Raw genomic sequence first — 26,596 nt, 5'->3', positions numbered from 1 at the left:
TATTTCTACTTTTTTTTTTCTTTTTCTTTTTTTTAACCTGTTTGATTTTTGTGTCCAGCCTAATCTGAGCCAAAGTCCACCTCACTTTACAGTTGAATTGTGCAGTCATCATAATTTTTGCCTTGAGTTTAGATCATCAAGGTGGACTGGTGTTGATCAGACTGCAGGCAATCTGATGGAACAATGCGTTTAAGGTGGTGTAATACCATAGAGTGGAAATAGAGGGCAGTGTTGTGTATGGGAGTTCATAAATGAGCAGCACGGTAAGATTCTGGGAACGACTTCCCATCATTCATATATTGAGTCATCATTTTCCATACTGTACATAGGATGTATTTGGTAACTGACATTTCTGTTGATGAATGTTTTGGCATATAGAAAGGGATTGATCCTTTCCTGTCTTTTCATTAGTCTTTCAGGATATGAGGAGAAAAACTGTAACAATAAGAAAGTTTCCAGTTTTAGCATACTGGAAACGCCAGAAAACCCCCTAAAACCAGGCCTGAGCCACCTCATTCATTTCCCATTTCTGATTAGATGCAGTTCATAAAATGGCTGGTATTTGGATATATTTTATTTAAGCCTCTATTATATCAAGAGCCTTTCTACAAACAAACGTTTTACAGCAGAGTAATATGCAACAAGAAGCCCATGTGGTTGCATTGGAATGGTTGCATCCACAGTAACGCAGCCTTTATTAAAAATTTGGATGACTGCACAGACTGCTCTGTTGCTGTTTTGTTTCAAGACATTTCAAAACATTTATTTCACTTGTCAATAATTGGGCAAGCTTACACTGAGTATGTTACATCTTCAAAATCTAAAGTGCATTACAAAGGTTATGGTGGCTGTGTCATTGTCGTCTTCCTGCTTTGATGTTTTTTCTTGTCGTGAAGCTTCATTGGTACACTAGACTTATAAAAACTCTTTTTGGAATGAGCATTCATTAATTTGGATTTAAGGACCTACAGTCAGACTGTAAACAGACATATTTACAGTTTGTAAATATTTTGACACCAGCATGATTTTGTAATTTGCCCCCTGTCCATCAGAGCCATTTTTAGAGGCATACATATAATGCACAGGGTGTGTTTCCTTATTTGTTAATTCCTGAAAAACTAAGCAGATGGAAGATCTGGAGCTGATTCCAACTTTTGGACTTGTATTGAGCAGTTGTTCAATTTTGAAGTCCAAAGAGGCATCGCTACAGTTTATTCAAGGAAGAAAAATGGATATTCTTCAATAGATCATTCAGTCACCTGAACTTGACGTAACAGAGGAAACTTTTCAGTTATTAACTACAAAACTGAACACAGAGAGACACACAAAAAAGCAGCAGCTGAACTGCTGCAGTAAAGGACTAGCAGATCAAGGAAGGAAACAATATTTAGTAATGTCCATGGTTGATGTCGTTGGCTGCAAGTGATTTCCATCCTGACACTAAAAACAATCCTGATAGTTATAATAATTTTAGTTTGCTTTTCGGTCTATAAACAATGTGTGTTTCCAGGGGGAGCTTAGTTCAATATTTTTTTTTTGTTTAACCCCCTCAAAAATCTGTACTTACGCCACATATTGACTGTTTGATTTAAAGTGCACAATGCTGGTTCACAGAGGCTGCAAACAAACAAACAAACTCATGGTCCATATAATGGTCCAAATGGGTTTAAATGTGAAAGGTCTGAAAGGAATGTGATGGGACTGACCTTGTGTTCCTTGTTGCCTGTATGTTTCCTCCTCCAGAAGCCTGACTGACTAGCTGGCTGGCCGCCTGGCCATTTGGTTTCGCTTTTGTTTTCACCTGCACACACTTATACGCTGTCTTTGCACTCACACACACACTGTATACACACTGATGTCCTGATAACTACCCATACAAATCTCTGGTTTCACTACTTTATTTCATTAAACCACTCCACTGCCTCCTAAGATTAGGTGTGGTCTCCCTGTTTTTGTTATTCTTTTAAAGCGGGTTGCATCGAATGGGAGCTTGTCTGCACAAAAATCGGGGTCCAGTAAGTTTTCAAATGCTTGTTTGTACTGCTTTGTTAGGCTGCACCTGGTATTCTTGGGGTCACATCTTGTGTATACTTATTTTGGTTAGTTATTTCTTTTGACTTGCCTTTAGAAAAGGATTGAACAGAATATTGCTGCTTATTGTCATTTTACATGTATAATGTAATTTTGGGTGCTTCACACCAACTGTGGTGCAATAAAATATTATTTATTTGATCGTATTTATTATTCTTATGGTATCTATTATGTTTCTATTGTTCAGCACTTTGGTCAGCCTTGTGTGTTTTTAAAGTGCTATATAAATAAACAATGATGATGATGATGAAAATATAAATAGTAGACAGGAATAAATAGCAAACAGGATAAATATATACAAAAATAGGCACACAGAGAACAAGTTGCAAAGTGCTTGGAACTAATGCAAAGTAAAGACTTGATCTGAATAGAGTCCATGTATGAGTGGCCTGAGTGTTGCGGGGGTTACTCAGAGCATGGCTCAGATTAGTGAGGTGGTTGGGCAGGGTTGGGGTGTGGGCAGCCAATGATTTAATTACCCTGGGCCTGTTTTAAGAATGTTCAACTTCAGGTTATTTCCTCAGCACCAGTTCTCTACCTCTGCCCCGTACACTGTCTGATCTATATCACAGTGGTGTCATTGGCATGCTTGATGATGATGTTTGGTTGGGTGGGTTGGTTTACACTCGTATCTGTAGAGAGTGTACAGTAAGGGGGCTGAGAACGCAGCCCTGTGGGGAGCCGTGGTGCTCAGTGACAGTGAGGGGGAGAGGTGGGGCCAAGTCGGACTGACTGATGCCAGTTGGTGAGAAAGTGGGGGATCTGAAAATAGTCCAGTTTGGTGGTGAGGATTTCTGGGATTATGGTTTTGAAGCTTTAGTCCACCTTCCTCAGGCTCATAGACAGCCTCCATGAAGTCTTTGAGGCTGTCTATACCAGTCTTCTGAGGATGGGTATGATAGTGGAGGCCTTCAGACAGTTGGGAACAGTGGCATGAGTCAGGGAGAGGTTGAATAGCCTGATGAGGATCCCTGACAGTTCGTTCAACCAACTTTAACCACAGCCCCTGGGATGCTGTCGGGGCCAGCAGGTCGCCTGGGGTTCACTGCTCTCAGCCTCCTCATGACCTCGTGTTCCTGGAGGGAGAAGGGTGTGTGCTGGGTGAGGTGGGTGGCAGGGGAAGTGGGGGAGGGGTGGTCTCAAACTGAGCAAAGAAGGTATGAGCTCCTCTGCTAGTTTGAGGCTGCTGTCCAGGATATAGCTCTGGCCTTTGTGGTTGGTGAGGTTGTTCAGTGGTAACATTGGCTACCGTTAGCTTGCGAGGCAGATAGATAGGCCAGCACCAAGTGGACATGGCACCTAAGTGTAGTGAGCAGTGACTGTGTAATTCTGCTGTTATGGCACCAGTCCTGAAGCACATAAGCACAGACCACATGAGCACAGAGCTCACCACCCCTTCCCTTTGTGTGTTAATATTGTGAATTGGTTGTCTGAGTACTGGGCTGTGACCTATAACTGGTTTGGGGAGGCCTCATAGTCTAGAGTACTTATTGAATGTGACTATACCTAGAGGTGTAGCGCTATTTAAGTAGCAGAAAGCATCAGTTGTGTGCTCCAGTACACGCACATGTTTGTGTTATTTGTTTCTAAGGCTGTTAACAGTGGCAAAAGTGATAAAATCTCAGGTTGAATTTATGAACATGAAGTCATCCGTGTGATTATCTTCTAACAGTTATGGTATGCTGCTTAAGACTTCCTCCTCCCTGGAAGTGTATTGTCTTTTGCCACAGAGGTGACAAAAGTACAGACATTCTGTGCTTAAGTACAAGTACTGATTGTTGTAAAAGTTGAAGTACGGATTCACCTTCTTAACTCAACTAACAATGAAAAAGTATAGACTGAAACATGAAACATGCGCAAAGTAAGAAAGTAAAAAGTATCTCTTTGGAAGATGTTTCTACTACTGTTATGTTAATTTAATAATGACAATAAATGAGAATGCTAACTTTACTTTGGTTGAAATTTTAGTTCTAAATAATATACTCAGCTTGAATCACTTAGGTAGAAAATTAAACAGACTGAAGGTAGATTGCAGTGAATTAATCTAAGCATCATCAGCTTAACTTCAAAATAATCTCTGCAATATGTAGTGTACCTCACTCTGACCATGAAACCACAGCCACTGTGCACCTTTTAATTTTTCTAATGACTTTTTAACTTTTACAGACTCGGGAGACTCCGCCATTTTACAGTGGCTTGCAAAAGTATTTGGTCCCCTTGAACTTTTCCACATTTTGTCACATTACAGCCACAAACATGAATCAGTTTTATTGGAATTCCACGTGAAAGACCAATACAAAGTGGTGTACACGTGAGAAGTGGAACAAAAATCATACATGATTCCAAACATTTTTTACAAATAAACTGCAAAGTGGGGTGTGTGTGTAATTATTCAGCCCCCTGAGTCAATACTTTGTAGAACCACCTTTTGCTGCAATTACAGCTGCCAGTCTTTTAGGGTCTGTCTCTACCAGCTTTGCACATCTACAGACTGAAATCTTTGCCAATTCTTCTTTGCAAAACAGCTCCAGCTCAGTCAGATTAGATGGACAGTGTTTGTGAACAGCAGTTTTCAGATCTTGCCACAGATTCTCGATTGGATTTAGATCTGGACTTTGACTGGGCCATTCTAACACATGGACATGTTTTGTTTTAAACCGTTCCATTGTTGCTCTGGCTTTATGTTTAAGGTCGTTGTCCTGCTGGAAGGTGAACCTCCGCCCCAGTCTCAAGTCTTTTGCAGACTCCAAGAGGTTTTCTTCCAAGATTGCTCTGTATTTGGCTCCATCCACCGTCCCATCAACTCTGACCAGCTTCCCTGTCCCTGCTGAAGAGAAGCACCCCCAGAGCATGATGCTGCCACCACCATATTTGACAGTGGGGATGGTGTGTTCAGAGTGATGTGCAGTGTTAGTTTTCCACCGCACATAGCGTTTTGCATTTTGGTCTCATCTGACCAGAGCACCTTCTTCCACATGTTTGCTGTGTCCCCCACATGGCTTGGTGCAAACTGCAAACGGGACTTCTTATGGTTTTCTGTTAACAATGGCTTTCTTTTTGCCACTCTTCCACAAAGGCCAACTTTGTGCAGCGCACGACTAATAGTTTTCCTATGGACAGATTCCCCCACCTGAGCTGTAGATCTCTGCAGCTCGTCCAGAGTCACCATGGACCTCTTGGCTGCATTTCTGATCAGCGCTCTCCTTGTTCGGCCTGTGAGTTTAGGTGGACGGCCTTGTCGTGGTAGGTTTACAGTTGTGCCATACTCCTTCCATTTCTGAATGATCGCTTGAACAGTGCTCCGTGGGATGTTCAAGGCTTGGGAAATCTTTTTGTAGCCTAAGCCTGCTTTAAATTTCTCAATAACTTTATCCCTGACCTGTCTGGTGTGTTCTTTGGACTTCATGGTGTTGTTGCTCCCAATATTCACTTAGACAACCTCTGAGGCCATCACAGAGCAGCTGTATTTGTACTGACATTAGATTACACACAGGTGCACTCTATTTAGTCATTAGCACTCATCAGGCAATGTCTATGGGCAACTGACTGCACTCAGACCAGAGGGGGCTGAATAATTACGCACACCCCACTTTGCAGTTATTTATTTGTAAATAACTAAGTTTCTGATAGTAATTTAACATTCGATAAACAGATAAATAATGTGATCAAGACCAGCTTCTTTCAACTCCACGTACTTGCAAAGGTGAAGCCATTTCTCTGCTTCAGATACTTTGAGAAAGCATCCCATGCCTTTATTTCATCTCGCCTTGACTTCTGCAACAGCCTCTACTCTGGTGTTACTTCGTCATCTATTGGCCAACTACAGCTGGTTCAAAATGCTGTGGCAAGGCTTCTGACTGGCAAGCGGAAGTGAGAGCACATATCCCCTATATACTTGCCTCGCTACACTGGCTGCCAGTAAGTTTTCAAATTAATTTTAAAATCTTGACACTTTTAAAACATTGCATGGACTAGCTCCTATATATCTTTCTGATCTTTTAAATTGGTACACTCCAGCGAGATCTTTGAGGTCCGCGGACCAAATGCTTCTAGCTGTCCCTAGGTCTAGATTACAACACAGAGGAGATCGGGCTTTTACTGTGACTACCCCGAAACTGTGGAATAAACATATCAGGACCTCTCCAACACTAGATACTTTTAAAACTTGTTTAAAGACCCATTTTTACTCTTTGGCTTTTTTAAAAAAAAATTACTATTCTGTATGAGTCTGTCATTATTTTATTCTTATTATTTTCTTATCTTATTTATCTGATTATTCTATTGTACAGTACTTTGGCCAACAGTTGTTGTTTTTTAAAAGTGCTATATAAATAAAATTGATTTGATTTATTTTCTATTCCTCATTGATAATACTAGTATTTTATTAGTATTCTGAGCTGGGGGGGGGTTGTGTTAGGCACAGACACAATAATACTGCAGTATGACGGCCACCCTTGTTGTCCTTGTTGCCTGTATCATATCCCCCAGGTAATTAGTGGGTGGAGCTGACCTGACATCTGACCTGGGCAGCTGGAGCCCAGGGCATTTCTCACATCCATTCCCTTCACTCAGAAATTGCATGTGTGTTGGCAACCATTCATAGTTTATTTACTTTATTTAACTAAACCATTTGTTGCATTCTTTAGAGCTGATTTCTGACAAAGGGTTAAGTCACATCTAAAAGGTGTTCTTATCTAGTAATTGTTTCACGCATGTTTTAAAGAAAAAAAAATTACCTCTGTCTTTTTTGTAAACTCATAGATTTGGCCTAGGGCATATTATTCTATGCCCTACTGGCTCTGAAGACTGCATCTCAAACGATGACATTTTGCTAACATGATTTCTTACATCTCTTCCCGTACTTGGCCCTCCTCTGCCCAAGATGCTGTCTGTTTTTTAAAATGTCTCCAAGACATTGTTATTGATTTTTGCCCTGTCAGCCTATATTAAATTTGTCATCTAGTGAAGAAGGCCAGGCCATGGCGGGGGCGTAAGAACACGAAGGAGGAGATTAGATTAGTTAAACCCAACCCAAAGTGTCTAATTTCACATGAGTGTGTAAGTAATCTCACAGTTTTTATTCAACCATGGGACAACATGCTCCATACTGGGAACTTTGATCTCTGAAGCAAACTGCTGCACAGGGCGTCGGTGTATTCAAGTGCCACTGGGAATTGTCTCATTGTAAATGTTTTGTTTTGAATTAGTGCTTTACTATGCAGTAAAGCACTATATGGTGACAATGTATGCTTTAAGTGATGCGATGTGTTAAAAAAAATGTCTGCGCACAGTGCGCCCCTTTAAAAGGTGCTCTGAGGCTACTTCTGGTCGCATTCAGGGTGGTCATCACTGCCAAGGTCTACTGTCGAGGTTTCCGGTTGTCCACGAAGGCAACACTGGTCCTGCGGAGGTTCGGGGAAGCGCATCTGAAGCGCGTTCACGTTTCCATACACACAAACACGCGCGCAGGCCATAGCAGCACACCGGGAGCATCCCTGAGAGGAGGGAGCGCTCGTTTTGGTTTACCATCTGGAAGAATCGCTGTATTAGCTTCTGTCGAGCTTGATTAAAGACTTTCTCTGACGACGCATAATGATCCCGGGCTCTGCCGGGCGCCGTGGATGCTGAGGCGTGCACAGAAATCCACAGTGGGTCGGGTAAAGGACCCCCGTGTCTCCTCCAGCAGAAGCAGCAAGCCCGAGACGGAATGTCAAGTAGCCCCGAAGAAAGTCACTCCAGGGGCGGCGGCTCCAACCGTGACTTAAAGACGGCCTCTTCGAGCAGCACGTCCCTCGAGGATGGAAATCCACCACCGCTGCACCAAAACCGTATACGCCAGGTGGGTGTCTGTCCGCAGCCTGCTCTCTGCACTAGCTGGCCCAGTCAGCCGTGTAACGAGCAGTCCAAAGCGCTGATGCTGATGCTGCTGATGATGCTGTGCGCCTAGGCAGAGCGGTCATAGGCGTTGCCGTGCTTTATCACATCGGCGCTGCCGAGAAGACAGATTTTCCTATGATGCTGCATAAACTGTGTTTAAATTAGCTGTTAATAATAGAAAAGCTCCTCAACCATCTGTTTTGATAAGCGACGTAGAGGGACGTGCTTCAGCATTGTGTGATAACAGGCCAACTGTGCCAGTTGTTATGGCCGTCAAAATAAACACCACCAGGTCTGCTCTGGTCGAGGGGCTTCAGTGAAGAATGTTTACATGTTATCATTTACCACTGAAAGTTTACTGTCTGGATCGGCCATATCATGACACACTGCAAGTTGTTTATAGTTCTGAATATTTGCTTGATTAGTTTGAACTTCAGATGTGATTTTTTTTTTTCCAAATATTTGTAGGTCCATAGACTTGTGTCTGAGACTCTCAAGCTCTTGAAATGACACGCATACACTGTATGTGATATCTGCAACAACCTCACATAGAGTGCTGTGCAAAAGTCTCCACTCATTTCTTTACATTTCACTAAAAAGATGGGAAATACAGTAAGCTCAGCAATTTATTGAAACATGCAAACAGACAGAGGTAGTGAGCTTGAATGTCAATTTTGGCATGGGCACCTTTATTCTTCCATAAAGCCTGAACTCTCTTAGGCAGCTTTCTGATCATTTCTAAGTAGTCTTCAGGAATAGTTTTCCAGGCTTCATGAAGGACATTCAAATCTTCGTTTTTAGACGTTGGCTGCTTTTTGCTCTGTTCTCTGTCAAGATCCGCACTATTTCAATAATTGAGGTCTGGGCCCTGGGGAGGTCAATCCAGGATTGATTCTCTTCCATTGTATGTTATTCTACCCAGGTGTACACACTGACATACAGTAAAATACTGTATGTCAGTGTGTTTGGGATCCTTGTCATGCTGGAAAATGAAGTCATTTCCAATCAGATGCTGTGCAGATGGTATTGCATGGTGGATTTTATGTGTGTCAAACTGTTTGGTCATTGGTATTTTTTGTAGATTCAGGTAAAGAAATAGAACATGTTATAGTAAGGCACTTTGCTTATAGTTCAGTGTTTTTGTTAAATGGCTTAATACTAAAAAAAAAAAATTCCTTTTAAACATTTGTATGAAAATGGTCAGGTATAAGGACTGGACTGGATGGAAAAAGAAGCCAATATCCAAGAAAAACACTGAAAAACCTCCAGGAAGCCTGCAGAACTATTGCCCAGGACCACTTTAAAAATTACATGAAAGTATGGCTCCTTGAAAACAAAATATTAAGAAATGAGGGGATGGCTCAAGACTTACAGACTAACAGTACTGTTTATTTATCACTAAGTTCTAGATTTACTTTTATGAGTACACATGCTAGTAATATATAGAGTCCCTTTATCTATATCCAAAAGTCAATTTTCATAAATTTTCAGTATGAACAAGAAAATGGATGTAAAGCGTTACCATCTAGGCCTGATCATGCAATGTGTGTTTGGTTGCTCGGTGGAAGTGAGTCAGGAGATGGCAGAGGGTTGTTTCCTGTCTCAGTGCACTCTCTGAGGCTAATGTGATTTCAGTAATGGACTGTGGTGCTACATGTACACTTGCACACACAGACACACACTTAGACCCTTCTTTTGGGGTGGGGCCTTTGAGCTCAGATACTTGAATTACCCCGGAGGTTTTGTTTTACTGAAATATCAAACGCCGCACTGCTCATCCGTGTGCTTGCTTGTTCGTGGTCAACTAATCACATCGTCTACAGGTTTACTATAGTTAGTTTAAAATAAATGCAATTTGCATACTTATGCTGATGTGCTCCACAATGAAAGCAGAAAATAGATTTCTTAATTTTCAGATAACAAACTGGATTCACGTTTAGGCCTCTAAACAGGCTGTGACACTCAAAGCTTGTTTAGAGGCTAAACTGGTACAATAAGCCACAACTTACAGCTTGAGGCTGTATGACACTGACCTATTGATTTCCAATATATAGTGCTTAACAAATTTATTAGACCATCACCCACTTTACATTTTACACCACAGTTGCACTAAATCATTGGAACTGGTAATGACTAAAACTAATTTCACATACATGTAATCATTAATACACCAGTATGTGCAAGCCCTTTAACTCATATATTTTTAATGCTAAAATATGAATTTTTACAGTTTTAGGTGGTCTAATAAATTTGATTAGCACTGTGTACGTACAATCATTTGAAAAACAAGTTTTCACAGGTCTCTGAGGATCAAATCTACAAAAAAATAAATGAATCAAGGTGTTGCAATGGGCCAAAGTACAAACCTCCATCTGATGGAAATGATGTGGTGAGAGAGCGCTGTATAAAGAAGAGCTTGCAAGCCTCAGCAAAGCAAAGAAGAGTGGAGATCTTTCACAACAATATACTGCTAAAAGATTACTTTAACTTTTTGCTCCTTAAGGTGGTTCCACAAGTTAGTGAATCATAACAGGACTGCATGGAGTCCTGTTAAAACAGTTTTTCACATGACTGTATATTACTTTTTTATTTTTATTTTTTACAGAGAAAAATGTAGGAAAAGATGCCTGAGGCAATGATGAGTAACGAATTGTTCAGTAGAGTGCACTGGGTGCATAATGCACCACAGCTGAGCAAACAGTGGTGCAAAATCAAAATACTTTATATAGTCAGTATGCCCGAAACACAAAAAGATATTACAAATCTTTGAAAACTTGTGTTGGAAGTTGATTCAGGTTTCTGTGTATCGTTATGAATGACTCTGATATTCACTTTCTTCACCCCCTGCTTTGGTCCCATCTAACTCCTGAGTCTTGTTCTTGCTTTATGTTGGACTCTCTTCACCAGCAAGCTTCTGCATTCTTTGTCTGCCATTTTGTTAGGGCACACTGGTTTTATCAAAGCCTTTTTATATCTGCTGTTGCTGGAAATGGCTTTAATGAGCACAGTGAAAATTAAGTATCCTAAATGCGCATGGGCCAGCAAGGAGAGGTACAGAGCGAGTTCTTATGTGAAGGCAAATCATGTGATACGTGTGATAATTTTACTCACCGTGAGTATAAAAAATAGCACATTTTGGCCTCTTGGGATACATCACTTTAACTTGCAAGAAAGACTATGGCACATCAAAGGGATACTGTCCAATTAATAGGCTTTTGGCACAAAGAGTACACTTGTCTTGTCTTGTTGTCTTGCAAGTGTGAAAAAGCATCTAGCTGAGTGGATACTCTTGATTTTATCTGTTAAATACATCAGAAAATGTCTTTCTAATAACGATACCTTGGTTTATGGAGGACTTTAAGGTGTCAGAAGAAACAGGATTGACTGCAGGAACGATTCTTGTGTTTTTCTAAACTGAACTTTCAAAGATTTTAATCCTGCAACCAAACTTTGTTTCATCTCCAGTGTACTTTCCAAACCACAGATAGACAATATGCGCAAAACTTTAAAAAAAGCAAGTTGACATGAATAAATGTAATATATTACAGCACTTTAATGTTTAATCTTATGAATAATCGAAATCTTATCGTTGAGCTGGAGTTCACTAAAACAATAAAACAGCTCTGACACAAAAGGAGAACATGACTAAGGGAGACTGGGATGTGAAGATCTTATTTTCAGGTCTAAAAATACTCCTGTCTCTCTCGTGATTGTCCTGGAGAGAAATCGCTTTTTCCCAGCCAAATGGCTTTGTGTCCATGTCTCTGCACTCACTGCAATGGACCAATGTCACTGTTCATTTGCACGCTACTCTGAGCTGTTGTTAAATGATTGCTTTCTGCAGTGTACTCCCTCCTCTATCTGAAAGATATGTGGAGTGCGTCAAAATATGTAAACTACTTTCCTGGGCTCGAATAGTAGATTCTTAGGAACAGAGATTGATTCTACTAGATTTTATGTTCATTGCAGTCTAAGACAAGTCAAGGAGCTATTTGAACCTTTTTGCTTTGGTGGAAAAATGCTGCTCCCCATGTAGATACAGATATAAAACCCAGAAAAGCGTAATGCCTTCATTTTATATCCAAAGATGATGGGTTTAGGCAGCTTGACCTGTTTTTTATTCAGGACTTGATATGAAGGTCCTATTTCAAGTGTCAAGCCCTGTCGCTGCATGCTCCTTTCTTTTGACACCTTTTCTTGCGCTGCGTTCCCTCTCCACTTTCTTTTCTGGTTGCCAGTTGTCTTTTCTCCTCGAGAGCCTTGCTTTCTCATTCTTTCCTCTTTAAAGGGGTTTGACTCTTTAGGTTGGTTTTCTCCTTGTCTTTTTGGCTGCCTTCCCTACCCATCTCTCATTTCCCAGCAAAATACCCCCCCCCCCCCCCCCCCCCCCCCCCACCACACACACACACACACACACACACACACACACACACACACACTGTTTTTGCCCTGCACTCCTCTCCACTAGTTCCTACACTCATGTCCTGATGTGCAAGGAGGTCAGATTACACTGCAGCCTTTGACATTTTCAGCTTTCTCTTTTCCGCCTCTCTGTCTGTTGCTTTTATGCCTTTCTGTTTTTGCCTGCCTGTCTATCTGTCTGTCTTTTTCCACTGGGAGTCTCATGATGGGACTCTGCAGGAAGGGAGTCCTAATGGAGCCAAGATCTTCATTACATTACTTCAGAACAGCTACATCAATGTACACCCACATATAACCACTGGAAACGTTTGGGGTCAAATACTCTATATTCATTCAAATTGCTAAACGCACATGTAGGTAAAGCATTAAACTGTATATTAGTATTTACCAGAGGCTTAACAGCACATTCCTGATTATAAATTCATGCAAAAACCTGTAAATGACTGCAGGTCAACAACTCCAGTACCCTATGGTTGTCAAATGCCATTAACAATTTATAATGTGGGCTTAATGCTTCCAGATTATTTCTGTATAGATATGATTCAGCAGGATACAGCTGTCAATTACACTTTCTCACTATTCATATACTATACCATCAGCAAAATGGCACATTACTGCATCTGTCAGTCTGTCAAATGTTAATTTTGAGATTTTGAGAATTAGTAAAGTGTTTTGTTTTTTAACAAAAAATGTAAAGCTGCTTTTTTCTTGTAATTTGTTGATATAATACAAGGAAAATGATTTATGTTTTTGTAGTTTGGAGCTTTTGGACCAACACAACACAACAATAGAATACAGAATGCTTATTGTAATTTTCACTACTTATATTCTGAATAATTTATTTTTGCCAACTGGTTAATTGTTAATTGAAACATTTTACTAGTACCAATTATTTTTAAATACTGACACCTAGCTTTAGTCAATTATTGTCAAAGAGCAAGTAATTAGAAAAATGTTCTCCAAATACAGATGAGCCACATTGCTGGTGAGCTCTGATGCAATGTACAAGCAATACACATGAGTGTTGTGTTTCAGTACTAGGTAATGGTGATACTGTGTAGAGAAATCCATTGGTATTCCTGTCCAAGATCCAAAATCCAAAGAGCACATGAGCATGTCTATACTGGGGTACAAACAACACCCTGACTCAACCTCACAGCTAGCTTGGGTGCCCTATTTACGTCTGACACCATCTTTTCCTGGCATGTTTTTTCAAGGAGAGAGATAGCATCACTTGATGTGTAATACCTCACCATCATTTTTACAAAATGTTGCAGACTGAAACAGATGAAATTATAAGGAGAAAACTTGAGAGAATATCAGCCCGAGTATAAGAAAAGCTAACAACACTATGTAAATATTGTATCCCTTGAAATGTGTCCTCTGCTTCATAGAGGACAGGTGTTTTTGGACCAAGGCAGTGAGAAGCATTTAGAAGTTAATTATTTATAATGACCTTATAAGGCTGATTCCCGTTAGAGAGAAATAGAAGGCGGGGGCAAGAGCAGGGTGTGGTTAGTGATCAATGGACTTCTCAGAAGCTCAGACATATCTATGTAAATGTGCACTCTCCCCAGCCGTCAGCTCCTTCCTAATGCTCCTTCTCTCCACTTCTCTTGCATCAAATTTAAGTTGGGTAAGCAAAGGTTTTCTCATAGGAAACGCATCAAAGCTTTTGACTGTGTTGCTGAGAATACTTTGCTGATCGAACTGAATGTTCACACGCACAATCATGTACGTGCACATACGCACAGCAGCATGTTGCTTTTTTTTCACAAACCGAGGAAGATGACACAACCTGTGACCCACCTTCTAACTCATGCAGCAGTTACATTAGAGTTAAGTCTGACATTTGTGCTTTTATTATGTGTCACTTAGGTCTAACATTTTCCTTTCTGAACTGGTATGGTTATAGATCTAAAAAGCGGCTGAAAAAAGTGGCGATACAATAAAGTGAATTCTTCCCCCATTTGTTTTGTTTTCTTTGTCGCCATCTCACAGTTTTGTTTTTTGTCTGTCTTACTAATTGTCTGCATTGTTCTTTTTCTCTGTGTGATGGCATCACGGCATCACTCAGCATTCCTGCATGACTGTGCGCTGCAGCGGATTTTAGGTCACACGCTTCATTATTCATAACACATTCAGATTGGAGGTGAAATCAGTTTCTGCCTCAATACCCTTTGTCATCTGACACAGCACTCTGTCATCATTTTGTTATTCTAGCATATCAAGAAATCAGTGAACTTTAAAGAAAAGGTGCAGAAAATTTACAATACAGATAATTTTCCAATTCTATATTAGCTGTAGGGGTGAATGTGAGCATGAATGCATGTCTTTCTCTATGTGTAAGCCCTGCAATTGATAGGCAATCTGTAAAGGGTGTGCCCTTCCCCTTGACCTGTAACAGCTAGGATAGGCTTCAACCCCCCCCAACCCACCCCTGAGACCGTGAATTGGATAAGCAGTTAAGAAAATAAGTGGATGCTTGGATGTTTATTGTGTCCAATTTTGAGTCAGTTTTGACTCATATCAAGACATACAGAAAGAAAGATACAGAAAGATGTGTTATTGATGATTGCAGGCAGCCGCATTTAAATTATTGAAGGTCATTTTTCATCCTTCTTTTTCAGTGAGCTGCTGTCATTGATGACACACCACGTAATTTGAAGTGTGAACCTACTGAAACAAGGTGCCAGCTGCAGAAGCATTATACTGCATTAGAGATCATACAGCATAATATCCAGTGACACAGCAGATGTTAAATGTAAGTTCAAATGTAAGCCTATGTAATGTTACCTGAGAAATTTTAAATAGCAGGTAAAATAACAGCTAAACACTTTGATTTCAAAAATAACTAAACTAACCCAACCTTGTAATTTATCAGGAGCTGCACAATATTGTCACATAATAAAAAAGAAAAATATTTTCTCGTTGGAAGGTTTTTAGCCAGCCGTGCTTTTTTTATTCTATAACTGCATCAGGAATTTTCCTTCACTGTTTGTGCGTCCTTTCATATGGTGTGCAACTAGTCAGTACTCCATCAACTCCCGGTGAGGCCATTTGATTATATTTGGGTTGCACATCACCAGCTGCTAGTATCTCCTCATTGTTCTTGACTGTGATTCTGCCTTAAGTGGCAAAACATGTTTGTCATTTCCATGTTTAGCACCTTTAGCAAAAGGTGGAACCTTTAGTTCCACCTTTAGGAACAAATGTTTTGCATATTTTTCCAGAGTTTGTTGGTGGTTGTTCCAGTAGCTGACACATACTCTTACTGTCAGAGATGTCCGGGCTTGTTTTGTTGTGTGTACTAGGGAATCTAAAGTAACGCTTGTACTAGGCGTTACTATAGCAATGACATGTCATGCTGTGACACTTGTGGTTGTAACGCAGGAGTGGGTTGATGGTTTAATTCCTGGCTGCTTCAGGTTGCATGCCAAATATCCTTGAGCAGGATACTAACCCCGAGGTGCTCTCATTGGAGAATAAATGTGTGTGAATGTTAGATAGAAAGCACTTACGTCGTAAGTAGAGCTGGGCGATAGAACGATAACGATATGTACCGCGATATAACTTTTACTCGATAGAGAAATTAAGCTATCGCGATAGACCTCGCCGCTCTTGTCCTCTTAAAAAAAAAAGAAAAAAAAGAACAGCCAATCCAAACTAAGTAGCGCAGAGCCGAACCAATCACAGCCGCAGCGTCACGTCGCGTGACTTGTTACGTACAGCACAAGTGCCAAGCCGCACGTGTGTTTGTTTGGGAAGCAGCCAGCGGGTAATGGAGCCAGCGCGTAATGGAGGAAATGAGTGTGCCGACTAGAAAAATCAACCGAGCGTGACCGAAGAGAAAACAGATGATGGTTCCAATGCCGGAGAGATTGTCGAACAGAAGAGCCATAGAAGTTCCGTAGTGTGAAGGTATTTCGGCTATTTCAAGTCTGACAAAAAACAGAGTAGCGTGCACTGTAAATTGTGCCGAAAGCAAGTCTGGAAATACAATAAACTGGTGCATGCGTCACACTGTGCGCCACGTTATTGTTTCGGTGAAATGAATTTCTACAATACTGTTACTGTTAATTCTACTCTCTGCAGTGTTTAAATGCTTAAATATACACAGTTACTGTCCGTCCACACATACGACTCGGTTCTGCTTCTATGCCCCAGCTTTGTTTACTTTTTCCCACCGAGGCTTCTAGACTTCTGATTGGCCAACATTTCTGCACGGTTAGGAATCTAGCGCCACCTGCTGCTTTGGCATGTTCATAGCAGCGTTTTCCTTCATTTCTGCCTTTATGTGTGGACGGGATTATTTTTTAAAACGAAAACGGAAAATCTCCGTTTTCAAAAATACCCGTGTACGCGTGGACGTAGCCTCAGTCTCTGACTGGAAGCGCTAATTCGTCATTCGGCTTTTGTCAGACTAAAGTAACTGTTAAAACTGTTTGAAAACCTAAGCTATACAACAAGGAGAGATTGAGAATTTCCTTTTAGTTCTCAGTTTATTTGATATTGATAAAAGTTAGTCAGTTTTGTCTGTTCTTCTGTAAAACAAACTAAGATTTATTTTTAGAATTAATATTTTGTTTCTAAGTGGAATTGACAATTTAGTCTGTTTCGTTTGTTCTATTTTGAAACTTAAACGCTTTAGCGGCTGCCTTTTGTGTAGTTTGCAATATTTGCCTTTATTTATCTGAAAAAGTCTCATGTTCCTTAAGTACATCTACCCTGTTGAACTTATTATGGGAAATAAATATTTAAATAAAAACAAGCTGCTGATTATTTCACATTTTACTTGTGAGCAACGGCACATTTAAATCTTACAAATATAGTTATTTGGCTTATATCGTGATAGATATCGTTATCGCCTGAAATGAAAAAAACATATCGTGATATGAAAAAATCTCATATCGCCCAGCTCTAGTCGTAAGTGTTTTCTATGGGTGAATGAGGCAAGTTGTAAAGCACTTGGAATGCTCAGACTGAGTAGAAAAGCGGTATATAAGAACCAGACCATTTATACTTTTATATCACGTAAAAAAATTACCCAGGTTATCCCCAACATTATCCCAGCTGATATGATGTTGCATTGTTACTTTGTGCAATACGATGCTGAAACCAGGTATCTTGTTAGGTGATGTCATTTGTTAGGTAAATGTGTGAACCACTAGGCTGTGGAGCCACACATAGCTAGGGACTCTATGGCTTGAACTTATACTTCAGTATTTAGTATACAAAACTACAGACTTTTGTTGTGATAACTGGTATATTGTACTACTTAACATTGATAACATCCTATAATAGGATGGGAGTCTCTTTCAAGTATTTATTTTCCATTTGCCTCAAGGCCTCTTTTTAATTAAAATGAAAAGCAAGATGACATCATGTGTTCCCAAGGGACTTGGGTAGAACTTCAAAGAGGGGAAAAGGGGAAAGCTATAAATTCAGGTACTGGCCATTTGCAAGGTACTGTAGCGGCTATCTTACCAACCCTCATCTATCACAGGGAGGCAGTGAATGTTGGTTGTAGCTGGAGGCATTGCATTGTACTGATGGCTTTTACATATAACACTTCATAAACCCTGGCATCAGTTATGGGAAGTGAATAATGAATTTATTGACGTGAGCAGTTGCTTACACTGCATTACTGGCCATCTAGCTTTTCTTAAAGTGTTCATAATTTATTTGGGAAAAGAAAGAAGTTGAAGGTTGTGGCATTGTGTAACAAAAAATAAAAGCTTAAGCAATCAGTTAATGTAGCACTGCTGTTTGCCTTTAGTGTTGCTGCCTGTCTGTGAGGGTGTGTGTATTGGGGGCTTTAGTGCGGTTGCACAACACTAACAAACAAATGGAGCAAGTCATGTTACGTGTAAATGAGCTGAGTGACTAATGAGATTTTTCCATTTTGTGCTTCATTTGCAACAGGGTGTGGTCCTTTTGACTTCCTCTTTCTTCATTTGACTTTCTCTTTATATAATAATGTATCAAGGTTATGTCATGTCTACAATGTGCCCTTCTATTCAATCTCATCTCATTTCAGCCCCTCCCACCAAGCATCCGAGTTTTATTTCTTAGTGTGTGTTTGGGTGTGGCATGATCTGGAGTCTTAACTGCCTGCTTTGTTTGCTTGCTATTAAATTTGACTCTGTATGATTTGGTTTTGGAAAAAACAGGGACGGTGATGGAGAGCAAGCATGTGTGCTGTGTATTTTATGGTGCTGACCTTTCTTAAGCACTAAAAGAGGCTTTCAAAAAGACATGGCATTTAGGAACTGTCTCTGAGGCAGTCCATTACTGCTTCAGCCATGTATTTTATTAATTCTGTTACACAAACATAAACAGGCTAACAATTTAGCTATTAGACATAAAAAATAGAAATATCAACCTTTTAAGTGGAAAGTCAGCATATCAAAGCAAAAAAAAAAAAATCAACTTCTCTTCAATGCAAAATCATATTTTGATCATTTTTTAAAAAAAACTGCCCTCAAAAAATTTTCCCCCAAACTGTATGTTTTACAGGATCCTCTCTCACAAGTAAAAATAAAGTGCTCTGCTATTGAAAGAAGTATTTAGAACTCAAGTGTAGTTGCTGTGCACCCACAGATGCAACAGATTTATGAAACAAAATAACTATTAGTGACTTTGCTCATGCCAAGGTTGCTTGTTTGTGACTGGCTCTGAACTCTATAGCTTTAGCCACTTTGCCTTTGTTAGTTTCTTTAAAATCCATGTTTCCATGTTTCGCTAGGTGGAGGTGGTTTAAATGTCTCTTTAGATTTTTTTGTTCTGAACATTTGTGGTGGTCCCCCTGTGATTTTGGCAAACATCGTGTCTTCACTCACAATAAGAAGCCTTAAAGCTAACCACATAGTATCATGTGGTTTGCATGCAACGATTTGCCTACATCACTGTGTGTGTGTTGTACATGCATGAAACAGACCGGCTTGTAATTTGAAATAAGTGAGGCTGACTGACTGGTCATCGGCCTCAGTCGATGCTGTAAATTGGCTATTTTTGGTCTTTGGACAGTTAAGAAGTGAAACTCTGCTATACATAATCTTTTAAAGCATGGTAAAGCCTTAACTTAAATTTAGTTTTTTCTCCAATCTTTCTTATGGAATGATGTCATCTGATAATGAAGGATATTTTACTAAATTAAATATATTGGAAAATACAATATAGTGGTTATTGACATCATGAGTCTTTATATTAGTCCCGGGCCTGAAAATGGTCAAGTTATTCAAAGCTAACAAAGGTTCAAAGGGGTTGGCAAAAAAAAGAATCTGGTAGCCATCCCCGATCGCTGTTACAAATTTCAGGGAGGAGATAAAAATTGTGGTTATGAAATATTTAAACGCGTTAAGAAGTCTATATGAGTTTTTTCAAACAGAAAGATCATATCTCCATTAAATCTCAGATGCATTATATGCTGTTAGACACTCTTCTCTGGGAGAACTCTACTAGTCAGCACTGTAGCTCCATTAGCAGGTAGAATAATTGTTATCAACTTGAAGGCCACGTCTTCCATCAAGGATAATGGCCTATCTCACAATTTAAAGAAAGTGATCAAAAACATAATGGCTTATTCCTTTGCTCTTGCTCCTAATGTTTGCTTGTGTTTCATAACATGAGCCCCCCCACGATAAGGATAAGCAGAAGAGATTGGATGGATGGACAGATCGAAGTCCATGGAAGGCAACTATCTTTTTAAAGCCCTGTTGCCTTTTAAAACTGTCAAATTCATTATTAAATAAAAAATCAGCTTGAAAATTAAGCACAAAAGTCGAAAAATAAACAGGAACAAATTGAAACATAGATGTAAAGTGTGAATTTGGTTGTTTATAACCCCCCTTTTCATATAAAAATGAGTGTGTGTTCATTTGACAAAGGAGTTGTACAATTCTGCGAACACACACACATTTACAGTTTGAAACATGCGTGTGTGCTCTCTGTCTATCAAAGAATGCTAATGGGCCAAATAAAAGCCTTTGGATCTATAAAAAAGAAAGCAGACCATTAACCCCTCCCCATGTACCAGGTCCACTGGACCAACAGAAACGAGAGCTCACGTCATCCTTCTTTCAGATCGCCCATCAGTGTAACCTGAATCTCAAATGGATAACCGCCACCACACACACACACACTTCCTCATATACACGTGCATTTGCAGACAAGCAATGATAGCATTATAACTTATTACTGAGGACACTGTTTCTGGATCAGCTAACATGATGATCAATAATTATAGATTTTTTGTCTGTTTAATGTGAAATTCAAGAACTCGGGTAATGCCAAGGTTTTTACTTGTAAAACAGAGTTGGCTTTAGTGTACTTAGGGAAGGGAAGGTGTACCCAATGAAGGTACACCTCCAAAAGACTGCACATCTTCGGCAATCCAAACAGAACTTGTTAGTAATTTTACAATAGCTCACTGTAACAAAATGCTACTAGTTGTAAATAACCCCCATCCAGTAAGTATTTCAGTATGTGATACATTTCAAGTAACGATGCATATATATTTAAAATTACAATAGCAAACCAAAAAGTAAAATTGTATTGTGCAGCAGTTCCATTCCATTTGAGACTCCACAATTTCTTATGTCCTGTTAGGATGTCCTGTGACTGGACAGTACCAACTATATTGCTATGTAAAAGTTAATGTAGTTAATGGCGAAATTATCTCTCGTGAAATAAAAAGATTTTGGTTGAATCCATTTCCTGAAAACTCAGACTTTATGTACTATGCCCGCCTGTTACAAATAAACAAAGGTAATTGCAAATTTATGAAAAATACAATAAAAATTAACATTTTGCATCTGTTTCATTCCCTTGTTAAGGAAGACCAGCCCACCTTTTCTTTTAAGATACAATGATTGAGGAAAACCTCATCTGAGGCTTTGAGAGTATGTTTTTACTGAGCGTAAAATCAAACAATAAATTCATAATCAGGCACTGAGAATATAGTAACCAGCCACATTCTAAAGTATCTGTAACCATAAACTGTTTTAATTTTATGACCATAAATGGTTTGAATAGGTGACCTAGTGAATAGCATGTGCTTGTAATTTCAGTTAAAAACAAGTTTATGCTTGAAAAGAAACCAGAAAAAAATGTACATTACAATTTCAGTTTATTACAATTATTACAGCTGTATTATTTTTATTCAAGTGAATAAATTAACAAGGAGCCTTAAATTTCTGTTCAAGGTTCCTTGTTCCAAAAACCTAGATCAGAGTAGTATTATTTTGTTTTGAATATTAGTATAATGGATTAATGATGCAAAAATGTCGAGTGTTCTTTTTACTTGTGTTTACTGCCAGTTGTTTTTTCTTCCAATATAAACACTGTTGTTAGGTCAGATTGGGTTCTAAGATCCATACGCTGTTTCCTTAAAAAAAAGATTCTCTTATTCCCTTCATCACCAGCAGAGAGCAGCAAAGGAAAAAGAAATGTGCAGTCTCTCTAAAGGCAGCATTGTCATGGAACTAAATGAAGCAGTCAGGTTCAGTGCACCAGTGTTAAAAAAAAAAAGGAAAACAACATTATTGCAGTTGTGGAGTGATTCAGCAAATCTGTCCCATTCATGATTACTAGAAGAAATAAATGCTGCTGATGCTGCTGTAGCTGACTGAGTCAGTGAAACCGATCAGGCAGAATGTGTGAACAGAAATAGAGGTGTGAGATTGTGTCCCTGTCACTTGTGCTGAAATTTCAAACTCCTAACATTAGCGGCATTGACAGAGAGAGACCTTGACACCCGTCTGCTTGGAGTGGGCGCGCACACTCACATGCAGGAGCTGTCAACTTCAATTCTATCAGCCACCACTATGGAGGGTGCAATGCAGTTAAGATTCAGACTGACCCACTTTCTCCCGTTTAGGGGGAAGCCTGTAACTTGGTGGTTGGAAGCCACTGTTCTCTGCTCACTGGTCCCCCTCTGGACAGAGTGGTGTGTCCCATTTGCTCTGCTGGCTCACAGTAGGACAGCCTGTACCCAAGTTCACCCTTTTCATGGTCTTGTCTCATTTTTATTTGAACACTTTTTGCATCATTCTTTTCCATTTTTATTTGGAAAAGTCTGTAGTATGTAATAAAAGAAACTAAACGCATACATCATTTAAACTGCGACAAAATAAAAAGTCCTTACAGACTTTATAGATTTATGAACTTGTAAATTGGGGGTTAACCATACCATGACTAGAATATTTACCGTATTTCGACCATTGTAATCCGTCTCATGGTCCTTTCTGACCTATTAAATCTTCACTACACATTTACCTCATTCGCTAAGGATGGAGAGCATTTTCACAGCAGCAGAGGAAGTAGCTGTGTCTGCAGCAGTCAGCTGGCTGTTAGCACACAGCCTCCTTAAATCCCTTACACAATGAAAAATTTCCTGTGACTCTGGCTCACATGCACATTAACACTCATGCAAGGACACGCTCGTACACACTCAGAGCCTTTTGTAGCCACATCTGTTCACATGGAGGGTTTTCATGTACATCTGGGATGGGTAATTCCCTGTTTGTGTGTTGAAATATGTGATGAGGATGAGAGTGTGAGTGGTTCTTATGTTCATTTTTCATCAGCCCTTTTCAGTCATCATCCCTCTTGTTCGTGTTTGATAGGACCATACGAGGGGAGGGATTCATTTTTTGAGCACCTGTAGGTGTGTGTATGCCTGTGTTTTTGTGTGAGGACTGAAATCTAACTGCTGTACAAGGTGGAAGAAAAGAAAACTGAAGAAAGGAAAAAGAGGAATATGCAACAGTTTTTTAAAAATATTTTATTTTTCACTGAATTTGGGTTAACGCTTCTTTAAAGTCTTTTTTTCAGTCATTTCGGAGTAATTAGTCAATATTTCTCTGTTTTTTCTTTTAGTATTAGCATAATGCTGATGCAAAACAAGGCCTAATAACTTTTTATAATTTATATAGTATGGCATTTTTTTTGACAAATATAAAAAGTGAAGGTGTTTAGTTTGCTTTAGGCAGAATTTATAAACTTTAGCACCAAGGAAAACACACAGAAAAGTAGAAGGGTGAAGTCATGGCCCACGCTGCAGCCCATCTTAAGAAAGCTCGCGAGCTTGAGCAACACCCAGACTACAGGGCTTTGCAGAAAGCCAGGGAGAAGAGGAGACGGCAGCGGGAAAGAGCTGAACGAAAGCGTCAGGTAAAATCTGTCACACGTGGTGTGTATCATGACAATTTCATTACCACATTCTGTGGTGGCCTTATCGTACGCTTTGGTGTTACTGTAGGACAACATGAAAAGGGGCTGTGGGATTTGCACAGATGTGGAGGTGGTTGAAATCGCACTAGGTAACGGATAAAGTCAAAGAAATAGTACTGTACCACTGTCTACCATAAATAGTATAATTTTTTTTAAAGATTTTCACCGTTTTTGTTTTAACCTTCATGGTTAAAACAAGGTTAACCATGAGGTTAACCTAATCAAACACTTAAATCACCACCATGAACATTTATAAGAAAGTAACCAAGGCAAAGGGACTAAAGCTAAAGCCCCTAGCAATACTAGTGCACATATGTTCATAAGTGACCTCGTGTACACAAAGCAGCTGTTAATGAGACATTCGTGATAATAAGTAGAGTTTTGATTTTCATCCAGTGTAAGCATACTTGTGTTGTCCTTCATTACATGACTGACTCCAGGCGAATCTGTGCAAATCCTGTACGGATACAGAGATTACAGCTGGATCTCAATCAATCCAATCTCTGCATGTGGAGTTTGGCAAACAGCTGAATCAGGCAGGCAGACGAGTAAAAACTCAAAAAGTGGAGACTGAAGAATACACACACACACAAAACGAGTTCTGTGTAGTGAAAAATTCTATGTAAGGTTGAAATTAGATTGCTTGTACTAACCGGATCTGACTTGGTCCATTTTTCAGTGGTTTCTGTCAGCCTCCCATATGTCCCGTTATGCATGAGCAACACATGTACAGCAGCACAGCCAAACAGTTGCATACACACTCACAGCCACACACTAACATGTCATTAGTGTTGTAAAGACTCACTTCTTGATGCATTCTCAATCATCCAGGTAAGTAAATCTCCAAAGGTTGATTCTGTTCATCTGGACGTTTCGTCACTCATCCAAGTGACTTCTTCAGTCTCAGCTGACTGCAGGTTTCCCCAAGCTTATAAACAGTACTGTTTATAAGGTTGGGGATAAACAGTACTGTCAACTTTTGGAGGTAAAGTCTCACTGTTCACTACCATGAAAAACCTTTGTAACAGCAAACCTAATCAAACACTTAAATCACCACCATGAACATTTATAAGAAAGTAACCAAGGCAAAGGGACTAAAGCTAAAGCCGTCCAGAGCTCAGAGCCAATCCAAGCCAGCAGCCTCGGTATGAGCAAAGGATCGGAGGAGTTATGTAGACAATTATAGAGATGAGTAAAAATGAAGGAAGGGCTGAAAGCCTGTTATGAACATGCTGAAAAAAGATGAAAGGTTTTTTGTTGTTGTTGTTATATAAATCTGTTGCTTTTGTTTGGTAAGGAAAAATATATCAGACATTTCAGTTAACTATTTATGCTTCAGCTAATTTTGCTTTGAAGAACAGTTATAGTTCTTAGAAAGAAGAGAATCAGAATCATCAAAAATATGTATTACCATGTCAGACTTGCAAAAAAACATGGAATTGGCCAAAGAAATCTCAATTAGTGCATTTCTTATTTAAATCTTTTTATTGCTGTGTTCCATTTTTAATTTTGTCTCAGAATCCTGACCCTTGGTGTTCCTGAAAGCACCGTAGGCCATGTGGTCTACATTCTGAGTGAAACCCAGCTGTTATGCACCCTACCATGAACACACACACACCCATCAGTGGGTTGTGTCTGTGGAACTGAAGGTCTAGAATGGTAAAAATAGCTAAGACAGGAGAAACAGTAAGGGTTAAATGTTTATGGCTGCAGTTGTTATCTTACTGCGAGAGAGGAGAGGCAGCGGAAGAGTAGGCAGGACTGGGCCTTGACCACAGTACATCGTACATTAAGTCAGAGCTAGAGGCTGATCCTCAGCTTGCACTGTGATAAAAGGGAACAACAAGGAAATGTAGTAGAATTAATTAGAAAAGGAAGCAAGATTTGGTAATTTATTAAATATGTTTGAACCAAAGATATGTACAAATTTATTGGACTGTAGGATTAAAGGATGCCAGTAATCAGGAGTGTACTGAGAGATGCAAAGTGAGAAACTGCAAGAATTTGACAAAGTGGCCAAAGAGAGTAAAGAAAGGCGACAATATTCAGGTAAAGCTGTGAATTCTTTTCCTGTCTGAATGGTAACCATGGGAAATGCAGCAACATGTAAGATATGTGGATCAGATAAAGCTTCAAAGACCGTTGGGATTGACTATGCCTCAAATCAACATACTGATTACTACAAGGCTGCTGACACTGGATCTAACGTTGATGATTTACTGGTAAGAGATGGAAAAAGCAGACTTGGGTTGTTATAATTTCTTTTTCTGCTAATGTCCTTTTTTGTCAGAAACAAACATGTTTGTTTGTCCCGTGTTCAGCAAATGAAAATAAAATAAACAATAAAAGCAAAGGTGAATCAAATAGACCAATACAGCAAGGCTGGGATGGTCCATTTGGTAAAGTAAATCCATTGGGCATCTTTCTTTGCCTTTAGACAACAATTCTGATGGCAAAAGAACCAAACGGGACAGGCAAAAAAAAAAGAAGAAACAAACATGTTAATGTCTGATGGTTTGCTTGGGATTGTGCGACATTGCACGTGAAGGGTAATCCACATAGGGGGTGTGGTATGATTGTTGACATGTATTGCGAAGTTTGATGACCTTACAAGTTAACTTCCAGTGGTGATTGACTGACACTTTAACACTTTAACCTTGCTAAAAAGAGGTTAGAAACTCGTTGACACTCTCAAGATAATGAAGACACTACTAATGTTCACATACTGTGATATTCAGCAAATAAAGCGATACATCGGTATATTTTGATTATTCAAATATCAGATGTCATGCAATGAAAAATTCTATTTTGGGCCAAAATCATTACAGAGGTAATGACAGGCCATCGTCAGAAAGTCATCACTTCCTTTGACTTTGTTTTGTTTTTTTGTTTGCTGTTAAAATTGGTTGTTAAATTTCTGTTCATTAAGCTGCAGTGATTATGATTGTCTGCAGTAAACAAATGTTAGATG

The 26,596-nt window shown here is 39.5% G+C and overlaps 1 protein-coding gene across 3 annotated transcripts in view; it reads left to right on the top strand.

Annotated features, from left to right (window-relative positions):
* The first annotated feature begins 7,518 nt into the window (after nt 1-7,518).
* The window catches only part of ank2a (ankyrin 2a, neuronal), a 79,589-nt gene continuing 60,511 nt past the window's right edge, over nt 7,519-26,596 (top strand). For 2 of the 3 annotated variants that reach the window (XM_076884945.1, XM_076884946.1), the window contains exon 1: nt 7,519-7,930. In XM_076884945.1, the coding sequence (XP_076741060.1) occupies nt 7,799-7,930 (132 nt within the window). In that variant the 5' untranslated portion in view covers nt 7,519-7,798. The remainder of the gene's footprint in view (nt 7,931-26,596) is intronic. The other variant, XM_076884947.1, reaches the window with a different exon arrangement.

Source organism: Maylandia zebra, linkage group LG6 (assembly GCF_041146795.1).
Source record: "Maylandia zebra isolate NMK-2024a linkage group LG6, Mzebra_GT3a, whole genome shotgun sequence".
NCBI lineage: Eukaryota > Metazoa > Chordata > Actinopteri > Cichliformes > Cichlidae > Maylandia > Maylandia zebra.
The sequence above is the reverse complement of the archived record's forward strand: the minus strand, read 5'-3'. Positions and strand labels throughout refer to the sequence as shown.